This window comes from Cryptotermes secundus, unplaced genomic scaffold (genome assembly GCF_002891405.2).
Source record: "Cryptotermes secundus unplaced genomic scaffold, Csec_1.0 scaffold836, whole genome shotgun sequence".
Classification (NCBI taxonomy): domain Eukaryota; kingdom Metazoa; phylum Arthropoda; class Insecta; order Blattodea; family Kalotermitidae; genus Cryptotermes; species Cryptotermes secundus.
In genome coordinates, this window is record NW_019729223.1 from 1,421,015 (window position 1) to 1,438,154 (window position 17,140).

The 17,140-nt window shown below is 41.4% G+C and overlaps 1 protein-coding gene across 2 annotated transcripts in view; it reads right to left on the minus strand.

The window, feature by feature from the left end:
• Positions 1–17,140, minus strand: part of LOC111865566 — a 566,968-nt gene that overhangs the window by 158,811 nt on the left and 391,017 nt on the right. For both annotated transcript variants that reach the window (XM_023853714.2, XM_033751867.1), the window contains exon 4: positions 8,971–9,060. In XM_023853714.2, the coding sequence (XP_023709482.1) occupies positions 8,971–9,060 (90 nt within the window). The remainder of the gene's footprint in view (positions 1–8,970; positions 9,061–17,140) is intronic.

Below are 17,140 nucleotides of genomic sequence, written 5' to 3' on the forward strand. Positions count from 1 at the left end.
CACACCAGTTCTAAAACCAGGCTTCAGTATATCAGCCATAGCCGCATGTGTCAGATGCAATATTGTGATGCAATCCTATAAAGGATAGGCCATGCACACAAAGCACGGAATACAGTTATATGTATGCATTTTTGCAGACATTCTTGAATCTGCATTTTCATCTGATTAGAGCTTCATGTGATGCGGCAACTGTTTTATACTTTATATAGAAGAGAGTCGAGCTGGTTCATTCTATAGAAAGGGGGACTTCAAACAGAAAACCGAAACCACATTACAGTTAAAGGAAGAACAGAGAATCTCCCGAGGTATACAAAAAGAATGTTTTAAATTTTATGGTATGTAATATAAACACAAATTTAGTTTTTTTATACTGACTGAGAACAAATATCTATGCATATATACAAAGTGATTCTGAATTATTGTCGGGATTTTCGTGGTCTATAATTTTAAAACCGGGCGGAAAAAACAAAATAAAACTGCTTATGGAACATGAAAATATAATTAAAAAAGTTTTATTCTAGGAGTAATGAATATTTTCAGCTAGAGTTTCATATTATTTAAGCACTTTTATTTTGTTACTTCCGGTTTTGAAAATTATAGGCCACGAAAACCTCGACAATAATTTAGAATCACACCGCAGCACAGAAACTTAAAACATAAACTAAACTGTAGCATTTCCCATTAAGGAAGATATTCAAGTGATTCAGTCGAAGGCTGCAGTCACAAGACGAAATTCCTGCTCCAGTACAATCTGACCGCCAATACTTTATCGCGAATCTCTTTCTAAATATTGTATATATCACACATCGCTAACACTCGTAAGCATAAATATTCTTAACTACAGGATACAAGGCATATTTAAAAGCTGAATTGCACACACACTCTGCTTCAATATCTTGATTGTAGTACTGTTCTTAACGCGCCCTTTTATTACGCTGGTATAAATATACAAAACTATATGAAGAGATTGTTTCGAAGGATGCTGTGAATTTATCATATTTCACAGTCACGTTCAGGTTTTCGATAACATAGAAGCACCTCCCGTGTATAAGGAGAGGCCGGTGAGGAGAATGCATGCATTAAAGACATATGAAATAGCAGGAGACTGGAGAAAATGGCGCGAGGATCTTCACAAATGTTACACTTCACGCCATTAAGCTGACCAAAACAAGGAGGGTGTCAGACAGGGCATGTAATATAAACGTGAGAGGTAAGATGTGTGCACATTTTAATCGGAAACCTGAACAGAAGCTGTCACTTGCGAGACTCAGGCAGAGACGGAAGGATAATATTAAAATTGGTTCTGAAGAAACAGGGTACATGAATGTGGAATGGATTAATTTGGGTTAGGACAAGAGTCACAGATCGACTCTTGTAACACGGTAATGAAAATTCGACTTAAGAGAAGAGATTTTTTTCAATAATTTATTGCTTCTACCAAAAAAGATACATGCCAAACCCATCTTAACCTCCTTCGTTTATCCGACATAATACATAATTAAACCTTCGGAGCCTGAAGGAGATCTAAATACTACTTAAACGTTCAGTTCGTATGTGACACAAAACAAATTGTGTCTACATTACTACGATCAGCAGGTTAAGGTAGTTCAGAGAAATAATCACTGCTTTTTCTGAGACTTACAAATACGTACACTTTGTGAAAATTATTGCAATTCTCTTTCAGAGTTAGAGTTACTTTACGACTGAGGCCATGCCATAGCTCAAGCGGTTAGTCGCTAGCTTCCCACCGCGGCTGCCCGGGTTCGATCCCGGGTCTGGTCAAGTGGGATTTGTGGTGGACAAAGTGGCGCTGGGGCAGGTTTTCTCCGAGTACTTCGGTTTCTCCTGCCAATCTTCATTTCACCAAATTCTCCATCGTCATAATCACCCGGGGCAGGCTACAATAGGCCAAGCAGTGGCCGCCGTGCCGAGTGGACCCAGTTGGACTCCACCCAATTACTTTACGACTGGCGGTTTACAGACAATCAGTTCGTCTTGGCTACAAGCCCCTTGAGGATCATGACCACATTTTTTATTTTTCGAACTAAACACTTTCGGTTATAGTCCTTATGTAACATCCTCCTTGAGGAGAGGATAGGTATGTCGTTTGCAATTGCTGTTGGTCCTCTCCAGTGCAGGCATTCTCAGGTCCGAGTCCCGCGGGATTCATGACCACATTGTACTGTCTCAGATTCGAGACTCCCCCTACACCCCCCAGGCACTGAGTTCCCTTTTAGTCGTTCCCTGCGACTCGCAGGGTTACGGTGCATCCAAGCGGGAAGTTCTCTTTGAGTGACAGAGCTGGTGATATATAGAAATCTCTGTGTTTTAAAGACATAATTCCTAGACGTGTTTCGTTATTAGCTCCAATGTCACTATTACTGTTTTAATCATTAATCATAAATCCTAAGAACAATAGTCTGTAAGCATAAGCAGTTAATTAAGACTCTGTTAACTTGGCATGCTTACGCTCTCTTACATGATCGGATACATCAAGTCGATAACCCAGAGTCGCAATTGCAGCAAGAGACGCGTTGGCTTGAGGAGCCTGATCTGCATTCAGTGAGCGCATTCGAGAAATAGAACAAGCCAACTACGTATGTTGATTATTACTTTCAGACTGCATCCGAGCAACTGCCACTAAACTGGACATGCTGACAGCTATATAAAGCTAAACTGACAAAGAACAAAATTTCAGTGGAAACATGTAACAACGAAAGAGGAATGTCACAACATTGCACATACACACACATGTTCTATGAGATTCCTAATTAAAACCAGTTCACTTTCAAAGTTCAAGATAGTCACATGAAGGTAACCGAAGATTACGTAAAGGCAATGTGGGTGTTACCTCTTCTGTATTTCTTCTTTTTTTCCCCTTATTTCTTTCACGGATTAGGAAACTGCTCTTCCTCCTCTAAGCACCTGTTTTATTGCGCCATACTCCACCACTTTACTCCGTCTATGCAGTTTCTAATTATCCCGTATGTGCTACAAGTGTTTCTACCAGCTCTAACACGTCCTTCAGCAATTACTCTTTTGTCTAATCATTTATATCCATTTGTATCCATATAAGGGCCTTAAGCTCTCATTCCTACCGACTCAGATCTTCTTTTGTATCTTCTACAGTCTGCCCATGTCTCACAACAAATCTTTTGGACAGGTGCAACCAATTGAGATAGGATGGGATGGTATGGATTGGACTGACCTGGCTCAGGATAGGGACCAGTGGGGGGTACCTTTGAACACTGTAATGAACCTTCGGGTTCCATAAAATGCTGGGAAGCTCTGAGTATCTGCACAATTGGCGCCTTCTCAAGAAGGGCTCAGCTCCATGAGTTAAGTACTTTTTTATTGTTAGTGGGGTGGGACTAAGTCCCTTGTACTGCGGCCACTTCTGGCCTATTGTACCAGCCCCAGATAGGTGAGGGCGATTGTGGAGCAATTGGTGGAATGAAGACTGGCAGGGGAAACCGAAGTACTCGGAGAAAACCTACCCCAGCGCCACTTTGTCCACCACAAATCCAACTTGACCAGACCCGGGTTTGAACCCGGGCCGCCGCGGTGGAAAGCCAGCGACTAACCGGCCATGAGTTAAGTAAGTAAGGTGCAACCAATAGTCTCTTACATACAGATGTGGCTCTGTTGTTAGAGACACATCTCAAACCACATGAGAGGTTCTTCATTCCAAATTATCACTTTTATCGGACTGAAAGCTTCCCGGGAAGAGAAGGCATTCTCCATGACCAAGTAGACCTCTGCTATAAGTGCGATACGTACACTTGACAAAAGGCCAGGCGTATTCATAAGAGACAAACACATCTTCTCGTCAGAGGAGATGTTACATAAGGATTGTGACCGCAAGGGTTCAGTTGGAAAAATATCTGGTCGTGAGCTTGAAGGGTCTTGGCGCCAAGACGAACTGATTGACTGTAAACCGCCAGTCGTAAGGTAATTCTGCCTCTGATTCCGGCCAATATTATGCATAACTTGAAGTATGTGTTCCCGAATATGATTTTATCAAAGTGTCTGAATTACTACCACTTATTTGCGCGCAAGTGTTTGACTTATGCCTTCCAAATCTCTCTAAGCAAAAGAGTGTGTTACATTTCCTAAATGCCAAAATTTACCAATTTTTTCTAGTGTGTTATGATTTCGCACAATTTTACCATACCTTACCGGTTTCCTTCTCTTCAAAGGTTTTGGTTTTCTTTGTATGGAAACATAATTTTATTAACCTCAACAACAGATATAATCTTGAAACAATTAAAAATTGTTGCATTTTTGGGGCCTATTTCCCTTTTATCCGTTTCAAAATCATTCTTCTATCAATTCACTAGAATTCCAGTTTGTCTCATTTAGAGCGTTTTTCACAGCGAAAATTTTACCCAAAATACCTCCTTTCTTTATTATCTTAACAATATTAGAAACTTATTAATTATACATTTTTAATTATAATCACTCCCATCTTCTACTTAATTTGTCTCGAATGTCTGAATATTTCCATTATCTCGTTACTTGAAATTATGTCCAGTCCTCGCATAAAACTGACCTATATTAATAAAAACAGCAATTGAGGCAATTCTGATATTAACCTGAGAATCAACAGACAAGGATTCGCACTTTCCCTGATAAGGATCGTAACAATTTATAGTAGAGAAAAAATTAATTGAACTTCATGTAATTTATGTTTACTGTGAGAAACCTCTTCGATTCCCTACGAACTTTTTACATAATTATGCAAAGATGTTTTAATGAATCCTTTCCCAGGTTCAGAAAATATTCTGTTAAAGTTGATGAACAAATTTTTAAGTTTTTTTAACTGGGCTGTTTATGGTAAAAGCAACTATTTTTGGCACTTGCTGGTGCTTCCATGTTGTAAAAAAATAAATCAATGGAGTGGAATCCTTCTTGAAGAGCTACTAGTAACTCAATTAGTTAAGAAATTCCAAGCATTTTATGTAACCCGAAGATCCATTACCGTGCTCATACTGGACGCTAACCTGAAGCACATAAATGATCTCCATGTTCTCACACCATATTTCTTCATGTTCCACTTTAATATTATTCTCTTACGGTCTTTTAAGCGGTGTTTTCCCTCCGGGTACTCTCACTAAATGTTGAATGCATTTCTCATCTTTTGCATACGTGCTACATGCCTCGCCCATTTCATCCTTCTTCAGAACATTAATAATAAACCCAGCTCAGTTCTTACGGTAATGCCAAGTTCTTGGTTATCGATCATTTTCTGCGTGTGCAGAACAATATACAAGGATATACGAGTATAGCCTCATAACACGATACGCGCATGCTCGTTACATACATCTTAAGCTGCGCAAAAAATAGGTCTAGAACATGATGACGCGGACTTTCAGATTCAATATTCCATTCGCTTCGTCGAGAAGAATGCATGAACGCGCCCAGGATTTACCTTAGCGGTGATTTAACTTGACAACAGTGTTATCGTCTTTGGAAGTGGAGGAAAAACGTTTTTATGTTATGGTTGCAGTGACTTGATGTATTGGCAGACGTTGTAATAAAATAAATTTGTTTCCTCACTCGCTGTTTTGCTCTTACTCGAAGTATGTGAGCTATCTGAAATGTTAGCTCAGTGCTGCCGAACGGCGAGTGCCACACGGAACTGAGAATCTCCCAGTCTGATCCAGTAATTAGAATTGTCACCAAGTGTTGCATCTTCTCTTTTCGGCTTTATCTTCAAGATTTGCAATTTTAACTTTATTCGTTTTGCATTTTCTGAATACAAAATTTGTCTTACCTTAAGATGCTCTTGTTTGAATTTATTCAGCGACGTTTACATTAGTATAAAAACATTCCTGTGGGGACCGCCTCTATGGTCCAGTGGTCGGAGTTCTTGGCTACAAATCCAGAGGTCCCGGGTTCGATTCCCGGAGCTACCAGATTTTCTGAGAAGTAGTACGTCTGGAACGAGGTCCACTCAGCCTCGTGAGGATAAGTGAGGAGCTATTTCAAGGAAATAGAGGCTCCGGTGTAGGAAATCGAGATTAACGGCCGTGGGAATCCGTTGCTCTGACCACGCGACACCCTATATCCGCAAAAGTTGGCACTAACTTCACCGACCAGGGGCGGGCGCTCGGTCGGCATAGTTCGTCTGCAGACTACAGGCCACGGAGTTAGTTACATTTCTGTGGCCTCCGTCACCATTCCTGAAAATCTCTCATGCACATCAGGAAAGAATAGAAAGTTCCCTCTCCAAGGACATAGCAGTTACTTTCTCGTGATCCAACACTCTTGTATCATCATCAGTAATCTGTCAGACGACAGGTGCACAGTCTCTTCCAAAACAATTCCTCCATTTAATGCTATCTAGAGCTTTCTCCTTCAAATGACAGTATCCTCTTCTGTCCCCAAGGTCATCCAGCATCTTCTTACGTCTTCTTCCTCTTCTTCTGGTCACTTCCATCCGCCCCTCTATCTGCGTAAAACATGACCAATCCGATTAGCCTTCCGTTTTCTTATTTCGTGTAGGATATTCCTCTGCTCACTGACCCTAATTAACACTTCTTCATTTCTCACATAATCGGTCCAACTGATCTTCTCCATCCTTCTCCAACACCACATTTCGAAACTTTCCAGATGTTTCTGATCTACTGCCCTAAGCGTCCATGTTTCAGCCCCATACAGAGCTATGCTCCAAATGTAGCATTTCACTAGTTTCTTCCTCAAATTTAAGTCCAATTTGCTGGTAAAAAGATTCTTCTTCTTGCTAAATGCAGCTTTTGCCATGGCAATCCTGGATTTAATTTCACAAGTACACCTTCCATCATCTGTTAACAAGCTACCCAAATATTTAAAACATTTCACATTCTCCAGTTGTTTTTGGTCTATCTTTATTGTGACTGGGGTTGGTTGTCTCGAAATTTTCATTACTTTTGTTTTCTCCACATTCATTTCCATGCCATAGCACCTTCCAATTTCAATTAGTCTATCAATCATGCCCTGTAGCACAGTTTCTTCCTTAGCCATTAACATAAGGTCATCTGCATATTTCACAGTTTGAACAATTTGCCCTCCTGATTTGAAGTCTCCGAGCCCATCCAGAGCTTCCTTCGTAAGGCATTCGCTGTACAAGTTGAACAGAATTTGTGATAAACAGCATCTTTGTCGAACTCCTCTTCCAATCTGCACACTTCTTGTCTCCCCACTGTCCAGTCGTACTCTAACTTTCTGATCCATGTACAATTTGCTCTTGTATACTGTCCCTAAAAAGGGCTTCTTTCCTACCTTACTCCCCATAGTGGCCTTGAAAACGGTTAATTCCTGACATTCTCCTGTTTGCCATCCATACAGGGCCAAGATAGGGCTCCCTCCCCCTCTTTCTGGATCACTACCTCCATGTACTTCTTGGTGACATACATGCCACCTCTCTCGTGTAATCTGGAGACATATAACCCAACAAATTTCAAATTTGAAAGTGGAGACAGCACGTTTCTCCGAAAAGCTTTCCTCCACATACAAAGCTACATCGTGTCGCAAATCAGACGATTTTAATCTGAATTATTCATGAACATTTGTAGGTTAAAATGAAAAGAAAATACAATTTTGACGGTCTGTATCTAAGGCAAGATTTAGACTGGCAGTACCAGGTTCAACAGTGTTCAGACAACTCATACTCGTATAGCATAAAGTGGTGGCAATATTGCAGGCCAAGTGCAGCAGTCCTATTACGGATATAAATTTTTAACATCTCGGCCAGGTCACCGCTTATCTTCACTGAGGATTGAATGGATTTTCTCTCAGTCTGGCATAAAAGCTGAGATATTACACTCGAACAGACTAACTCTCCTTTCAAAATCCTTGCACATTCATCCAAGATTATATTCTCATTTCATCGGGTGCTATACAACACTGCAGCTGGCATTAAATAACCTAATAATTAATTTCAGGTGTCAGAATAACGCAGTCGGTATTGCGACTAGCTAGGGGTTGGACGACCGAGGGGTCGGAGTTCGAGTCCCGGTAGGATTAAGAATTTTCTCTTCTTCACGTCGTCCAGACCGGGTCTGGGGTTCATCCAGCCTCATATCCAAAGAGTACGGAGGTAAAGCGGCCGGGGCATCAAGCTCACCACTCACCTCCGGTTAGTGCCGAGGTCAAGAAAATGTGGATCTATACATCCACTCCCCATAAGCATTAATGGCGTAGTGCTTAATTAGTTAAGCACAGGGACAACTTTACCTCAGTCTTTACATTTACCAGGTGCACTATTTCGCGCACATCATCTAGTCAACCATGTGATCGCTAACTGGTATATACAATATTATTACGATTTCAATTTTTCGGTTGTAAGTTAAAAGCTCTAATTGTAAACTGTTCATTTAATGTTGTATTTTAGCGTCCTGTTGCACTGATTCTCGTCCATGATATGTATGTGTTGACCGTCTTCTAGTGCACACAATCTTACATGTCACTTCACTACATGTTTCGGCATCACTGTGCCATCCTCAGGTGTGTTATTTACGTTAAACTATTGCACTGCTCGCATATATATTTTAAATCATTTTATAAACGACACATGATTGCGAGCAGTGCAATAGTTTAACGTAGGTGACACACCTGAGGATGGCACAGTGATGCCGAAACATGTAGTGAAGTGACATGTGAGATTGTGTGCACTAGAAGACGGTCAACACATACATATCATGGACGGTTCATTTAGCCTATATGAAAACAATTCTCGTTTCCGGTTACGTACTTGTGCTATTAGGATATTCGTTCAAAAATTAATTATTCTTGCTATCAAAAGAGCCAGTCTAGCTAGCAAACATGCGGTGCCCAAATTAGGAACATCAAATAAACGTGAGTAAGCAGTGTTCTTGAAAGAAAACAAAGGACACACTTGTCAATTTCGTTCTAAAATCTTTACCCGAATTTTGCCCTTGTGCGCAGAAGGCCTATAATAACACTCACACTGCACATGTCTGTACTCACCATGGAGTGGCCCAGGTACTCAGCAGCGTTGTCGGAGATGTAGAGCAATTTCCCGTTCTGAGTCATCATCATGAGAAACCCACTGAGAGCCTGCAACAAGACCGTCACAGATCAGTCAGGCACAACAGCGACTTCATTGTGGAATTCTGTACTCCTAAGACTCACATACTCGTACAATACGTCCATTCCACTTCAGCGCGGTCCATCCGCAAGTAACGTAGTTTGCTATGAAGCACGGAAATAAGACCACACCCTCAGATTTGGCACTTCAGTGAAGAAATAACTTGAAGCAAAAGATGGTTAAAGTGCAACAGAGCAGAGCAGAGAAGAACACAACATAATAAAATAGAGATCATAACAGAATGTAATAAAATAGATCAAAGGGGAGGAAGTTTAACGATCTTAGCACTGGTGTAAAATGAAAATATAATTACAAAGATGAACAGGTAATGATATATAAGGATTCAGTTGCGGCTTATTGTAAAATAATGACTCAACCTCTGTTTGAAAGGACTAAGGAAATGCATGAGAACTTCAGTCAACATATCCAGCCTCCTGGAGGGAATGAACAAGCACACACACAAGAAACTACTCGTACATATTGCCAGGAGCGACTGAGGAGAACCGCGATAAAGCTCGGTCTGAAAAACTGGCGTATTGGAGAGCTGACTAATATATGGTGAATTTTAGTCAGTACATCCAGCTTCTTGCAGGAACCGAGGTGAACCAAGCAAAACATCAGCATACCTCCTCTCTTGCAGGAACCGAGGTGAACCAAGCAAAACATCAGCATACGTCTTCTCTTGCAGTAACCGAGGTAAACCAAGCAAAACATCAGCATACCTCTTCTCTTGCAGGAACCGAGGTGAACCAAGCAAAACATCAGCATACCTCCTCTCTTGCAGGAACCAAGGTAAACCAAGCAAAACATCAGCATACCTCTTCTCTTGCAGGAACCGAGGTGAACCAAGCAAAACATCAGCATACCTCCTCTCTTGCAGGAACCAAGGTAAACCAAGCAAAACATCAGCATACCTCCTCTCTTGCAGGAACCGAGGTGAACCAAGCGAAACATCAGCATACCTCCTCTCTTGCAGGAACCGAGGTGAACCAAGCGAAACATCAGCATACCTCCTCTATTGCAGGAACCAAGGTAAACCAAGCAAACATCAGAATACCTCCTCTCTTGCAGGAACTGAGGTAAATTAAGGATACCTAAGATACCTGGTCTCTTGAAGGAACTGAGGGAAATAAAAGTTCACAGTTATTGTGCAGGTTCCGGACAGAGAATCAAACATAGAACGCGTTAATCAGAGAGCAGGAATATTGAGCATTCACTAGCGACGTTCAGTGTGGCTCGTTTTCTTTATATGAAGCTCCTTACTGACGGCATCCACCTAGCTCGTTCAGCAGGAGTGGCGACATTTAGTACATGTATATGTATATTCTGGAGTCCCTCCTAATATTTCCTATCTGAAAGAAGATTTAGAGCGTGTTGCTATAATTTCATGTGTTGTTCTCCCAATGTCTCAAAGCGCAACGAAGCCATTTAACGGCATGCCGTGTTTACGACTTGATATAAACCATCGTTACAACACTACCTGAAGCAACGGGGAAAATTGCAACTTCTTTAATGTAGCATGAGCATTTTCTTGTTAGTTACGAGGCTTTCCCCTTTCTTTTAATGCACCACGCAACACTGTATCAGCAGCAGACCCACACCAGAACATAGGTAAGGTAAGGTAATGGAGGTAGAGATATCCCTGAGCTTAATTAATTAATAACTGCGCCATGAAGGCGTAGGGGGAAGTGGATGTATAGATTCACATTTTCTTGACCACACCAGTACACAGTGTCTCCGTTTATTTAATGACAGTATACAGGATGCCCCAGGAGGAAAGGTCAATATACTGGAATATCATAGTATCGTCCATTCTAAGCAGAAACTTGTGTATGTACACGTGTCCAGTGTCACAGATCATTAAAGCATCATTAGATCAATAGATTCTATTTTAAACACATGACGGGTAGCAGAATTGCTATATCAGAGATCTTCTTGAACAAGTAGGCATTTTTTTCCGTGAATTTACCCACTCACTGTATGACATGCTCTCAAAGATAGTTGAGACAAAGTATGTCAGGTTAATATATAATAGCTATTGCTGAAAAGGCACCCGTCAGCCATCCAAAAGGGACAATATTTATTTCTATGATATTATCGAACCGTAGGTAAGATAAGAAGAAAAGATTACTTTCTAAGACAGATTTATCATAATAGCATGATGAGCATTAAAGATAATACTGACACCACTTTCTAGAAACAAAAGCAGAGACCCTGAGGATAAAAGTAATAAGAAGGAATATTCTTCGCAGTGTAGGCTCTTCACAGGAAGTATAATACATCAATATGAAAAGGAAACACTTTATTATCTCTTTCCTAGGGTGACATAAAAGTAAATATTCGAAGATATACGACAATAACGTACAATGAAACATAAAGTACATGTGACTACTTGCTCTGGAAGTAACAAACATGTAACTGAGACCGTCCATTTCAATTAATTATTTCTGAACAAGGAAGCAACCAAGCCACCAATATCTACGGGAACAGGCAGTTCTTCGTTTAAATAAAACTAGAGAAACCAAAAAAAAAAAGCAAAGTCCGTGCCGACCGCCCCTTCTCAGCGAAGTTAGTGCAAATTTTAGCGGATAGCGAGGCTCACGGTGTCAGCGCAACGGATTCCAAAGGCCGTTAATTTCGGTTTTCTAGACCGGAGCCGCTATATCCTTGAAATAGCTCCTCAATTATCCTCATGAGGCTGAGTGGACAACGTTCAAGGCCCACTAATTCTCAGAAAACCTGATAGTGCCGGGAATTGAACTCGTGACCTCTGGAACTGTAGCCAGGAACTCTGACCACTGGATCATAGAGGCGGTCTAAGTATAGAAAAAGAAGAAAAAAAGACGGATTCAGGTGAGGAAGGTTTCGGATACTTCCATCATGTCTCTGTTTTCACACACCTGCAACATATACTTTTCATCCAAGTAAGAAGATTCCCACGAAAGAAATAAATAAAAAATGGCACGGTACCTATTTCTTGTATTATTTTAAACGTTGGTTTATATGGTTGTGACCTCTAACGTCTTACTCCGGAAGTAAAACATGAGCAATTTTAGAACATAAGGCAGATATTTGTTATACTCCGTTTTCAATATCTTTGCACTGTCATTCACAGGTCTAACTGCTGAGCCACCGTAAATAACACCCACAGAAACTCAACAGGTTGTAATTTTATATTCTGCAAATAACAATAATGAATTTTTTAAATTAAAAAAAAATACGATCATGTTTTCAAGGATGTTTTGGTACGTTCGCGCACTGTGTTTACCAGTTTTTCTCCCTGCTAATTAGAAGGGAGTCTATGTTTCGGGAATTAACATCTCCAGCTCTGGAGCCGCCTATGGTGATTTTTATAGTGTACAGTAATTTAAAAATGATCACTCTTACAAACGACTGGTATAACATTCGAGGTTTCTTTTATAAAAAGTTCAATATATGTTATCAATTTCAACAGAATACAGTGTAAAATGTTCTCAGACCTAGAATTATGTGAAGCTTTACTAATTTAACTTTACGTATTCGTCTCAACGTTTCGTAGTTCTTAATAATAGAATAAAGTAAATTTCGTACAGAGCAATATATTTACCGTGGGAAAACCATGTGTTGGCTCAAAAACTCACCGCCCAAGATGCATTTAAATGGGATACGCTACTTTAACCTATATATCCATTTAATTAGGGATGGCCAAACTGAAAATTTTGTGTTATGAAATGTAAGTTACACTTTGGTAAGTATTAGAGGGATTTCGTACCAGATAGCGTGTTGTTAGTTACATCTCCAGGCATCGTCTTAGTTTATCTTGGTTTCTTTCTGTCCGGAAAAGTATTCTCACTTTAGGTCTGAATTTTATTCATGATAAGAGAATTTCCTGCAGAGAAGGTGCTCATCTTAAGTCAAGATCCGAACCACAAAATTTGAATAGTAACATCTCATTGGATGTGGCGCCGTGCAGTGTGGTAGAAGACTGCTTTCTTCATAGTCACCGCCGTGAAAGCCTCAAATCTTACACAGTGTGGTAGAAGTTTACAAACGTTTCTGAGAAACGCAACTCCTCCATCTTCAAGGTGAAAGTAAAGTAATCAGCAAACCAGAAGCAATAACTCTTGTTTCTGTTTCTTGCTCGCCTGACTTACTTTTCGGCCCTGAAGGTAAAGGCAGCACGTTCTTCCCAGAAGTCGTTAAACTACCGAACTACACGGAGTCATATCCCAAGAGTAATTATTGTGACATGACGCCCAAAAGTCGGAATAGCGAAGTCAGAACAGACGTTCATTGCTAGGCAACAACTCGTTAAACATATTCCAGCGGCAACGAATACGCAAGCAACAATCGAATAAATTCCTTTGCTATACAACGGCGGTGTAGACACCTTTCCAACAATAGAGGGGCTGTGTTTTCTGCGTGGTCCTTGCAAAGTCGAGTCGAGTTTCGGGACCCCAGCCTGGAAAGGTAAGAGCTTGGGAGCAGAGGAATTCAACTGAGTCGTGTCTTCGTAATTGACAGTTGCAGAATAATGACAAGAAAGGAAATGAGGCTAGGCAAAGAAGACTTCATGTGTGACTTGAAGTGAGAGTGAGACAGTGAAGAAATCCGTTGCCAGGATACGACTAGCGAAGGCTGAAAACCCTTGTGCTTGTGTAACTGTGAACTGTAAAGTGTGTAGATCAGCGGTAGTGTTGTATTGCCTGTAGAACCGAGTTGTGTGAATAAGGTGTTAATAAACCCAATAATCCAACCCAGAACCCGTCTCATAAGACAAAAAAAAACCCTACATGTGACACAGAAAACACCGCTTCCAACAGCAATTCCATTGTTGCGCTTCCCTGCTACCTAGCAAGGTTCCAACACTGTTGCATAACATGACCGTTTTATTGTTGTTTGCTTCGCGTTCGTTGCCCAGTGACAGTATGACTGTTATAATAAGCAGAAAGTATAAACCTAAACAGTAGTAACCGAATTGTCTCTGCAATGGAGATGCAACATGTTTTTTAAAGTATGAACTACATTTTTAAGTATTCGTATTATATGATGGCCGGTCACGGTAGCCGAGCGGTCTAAGGCATGCACTGTCTTCGCTCGCTCGGAAGCCGGCATCGTGGGTTCGAATCCCACTGAGGGCATGGATGTTTGTGTGCGTTTTTCTGTGTTTGTCTACAGGTAGAGGCCTTGCGACGAGCTGATCATTCGCCCAAGAAGTCCTACCGAATGTGTAAGATCTAGTAAACCGAAGTGAAACGGAGAGTTTCATGGAGGTAGGCCAAGGCCCAAATTGGGGCTGTAGCGCCACAGGGAAAAAATTATATGATGAATCTCTGGCTTAAAAAAAAAAACGGGAATGTATTGAAATCAGAGCCGAAAATCTATATATTCGAAGACCGATTCTTGAGTTCGTTTAACCATTCATCCACCCTGATCGGACATACCTACCCAGTTTCCTTCTCTACATGACTTCACCTTGCTCAGTTAAGATATCATTACTATTTCAATATTTCTTAAAGGGCATAGTCATGAAAACTACATTTTTAAGAAACAGGTTATTATTTGCTGTAATAAATCAGTTATGTTTACATTTGTTTTTAAATCAAAGAATCAGCAAGACTGACATTTGTTTTGCCAGTATTACCTTGTGCAATCGAGTCATTTTTTTCTGCATGAACAAGTCCGAGATCATTGCTAAGTGGTACTACAAATGCATATTGTCACGTGTTGGGTATGTCACGCGACAAATAACTTCACGTGGGTCTCGGATTCAGCGAATCTTTATTGGACACTCACACACACCGTACAATTATCACCTTAACTGTGTTCCGCGGTGGCTACCTTCCAACCGTCTTGTGTGGCGACTAGATCTCAACTAACTTCAGCGGCAGCTTCCTGAAGACTGACTTCTGTATCTCTCGGCGTCTATCCTGAGACTGTCTGGCGAGTCAGAGTCAGAGTTACATTGTGACTGACGGTCAGTCAGTCAGTAAGTCTTGGTGTCGAGCCCCATATTAATTATTATCGTTTGACGGTTACGGTCTTGTTTCTGTGGGGCGCCTTCTCTGACGAGAGGACGGGTCTGTCTTTTGTATATGCTGCTGGCTCTTGCCAGCGCAGTCTTTCTCGGGTCCGAGTCCCTTGGGACTCGCGACCATATTTTACTGTCTCAGAATTGAGACTTGAGAGAGAGAGAGAGAGAGAGAGAGAGACACACACACACACTTACGGATCATCTTCAGAGGGAACATAAATACTTATTCGGAAACCACCATCACAATAGGTGTTCTGATTGCTAAATTACATACATAGGTAATGCCTGGAATACTGTCTGGCGAATGCATTCAACCCCTTTTTATACCCTCGGCCGCTGCTATGCAAATGAACCCTCTGTTATAACGGTGGAAACGTTTTGTTGGTACTGCAATAACTACGCAACGGCAAACTGTTGGGGCTACAATACCTCTATTGTCGCTACCTATGCAACGGTCTGTTCTAGCGTTACTATGGAAGTGTCTTCTGGATTCCGAACATGTGACAATATATTGCTTTGTTAGTTACTAATTAAGGCCGTGTCATAGATAATGCGGTTAGACGCCGACTTCTTATCGCAAAGTCTCGGGTTCAATCCACGCGTGAGCTAATGTGGGATCTGTGGTGCACGATGTGTCTCTACACAAGATCCTTCTCATAGTTTCTTTGGTTTTCTCCTGCTTACACTCACTCTACTATTGCTCCATGTCTAACACAGGCCCTTGAGGTGTGAGAGATAGCATTGACGGGGCTTCCTTTCTGATCCTTCACTTGACTATTACAGAGGACGGTTCAGGTAAACTTGTCCCTGTGCTTAATTAAGCTACCGTCCATGAAGAGGTATGGGGACTAGAGGTATACCTCCACACATGCATAACTTCGGTACTAGATGGAAGTGAATGGTCAGCTTCAAGCCCCGGCAGCGTTACGTCCGGGAAAAGAGCCTTGATCCGTTTGGATGAGAGGCCGGGTGGAGTCCAGGCACAAGGTGAGTTGTTCTGCTCCCCCCCCCCCGTTCTAGAGTATGGAAGATACGTCTATTTATTATGTTCGAAGTACTATCTAATACAAGTAGTTCAATTAATCAATGATCAAACTGTGCTACATGTTTCGGTGCTGCTGGTCAGCTGTATTCAATCAATTAATAAGAAATATTTACAATTTTATTAAAAGGTAAAGCTATCCCTGTAACAGGCCGTGGGCCCATAGGGTTGTGAGACGTCGAGGCTCCCACATTTTCTAGATAATCGGCTCATTGGTGGCGGTGAGGGTGTCAGCCTAACGCGCCGTCAACCCTTCACAGCCAGGAAGATTCGTGGTACTCATTTCTGTTAGAGGCTGAGTTTACCCCATGGCCATAGTGCGGCTAGAAGGTCAATTAAGAATCCAACGACCTCATCGGGAATCGAACCCGCGACCTTCCGGCTTGTAGCATAGTACCTCATCCAGCTACGTTACCGCGTGTCCCCTTTACAATTTTATTACTAATCTGAATGAAATTACTTAAAACTTATATACATCTAAAATAACAAAATATTACAATGTTTGTAGGTTACGTGTAGAAATCAGGAGTCAGTTCTAGTTGCCATTCAAATCGTCTTCTAGGTGCGGTTTTCATGATCTGTTTAGCTGTGTCCTGAGGCATTATCCTCTGGTAGAAGTGTGTGTTATGTGCCGTCGTCAGTTCTACTGATTGGCTGTCAGTCTGTTCTAGTATTCTTTTTTCCTTTGGCGCTACAGCCCCAATTTGGTCCTTGACCTACCTCCATGAAACTCTTCGTTCATTTCGGTTTACTAGATCTTAGACATTCGGTAGGACTCCTTGGGCGAGTGATCAGCTCGTCGCAAGGCCTCTACCTGTACACAAACACAGAAAAAAACACATACACACACAAACACCAAACATCCATGCCCTGAGCGGGATTCGAACCCACGATTCCGGCTTCAGACTGAGCGAAGACAATGCATGCCTTAGACCTCTCGGCTACCGTGACCGGCCTAATATAATATAGTGAAAACAAAAGATGGTAACAGAGA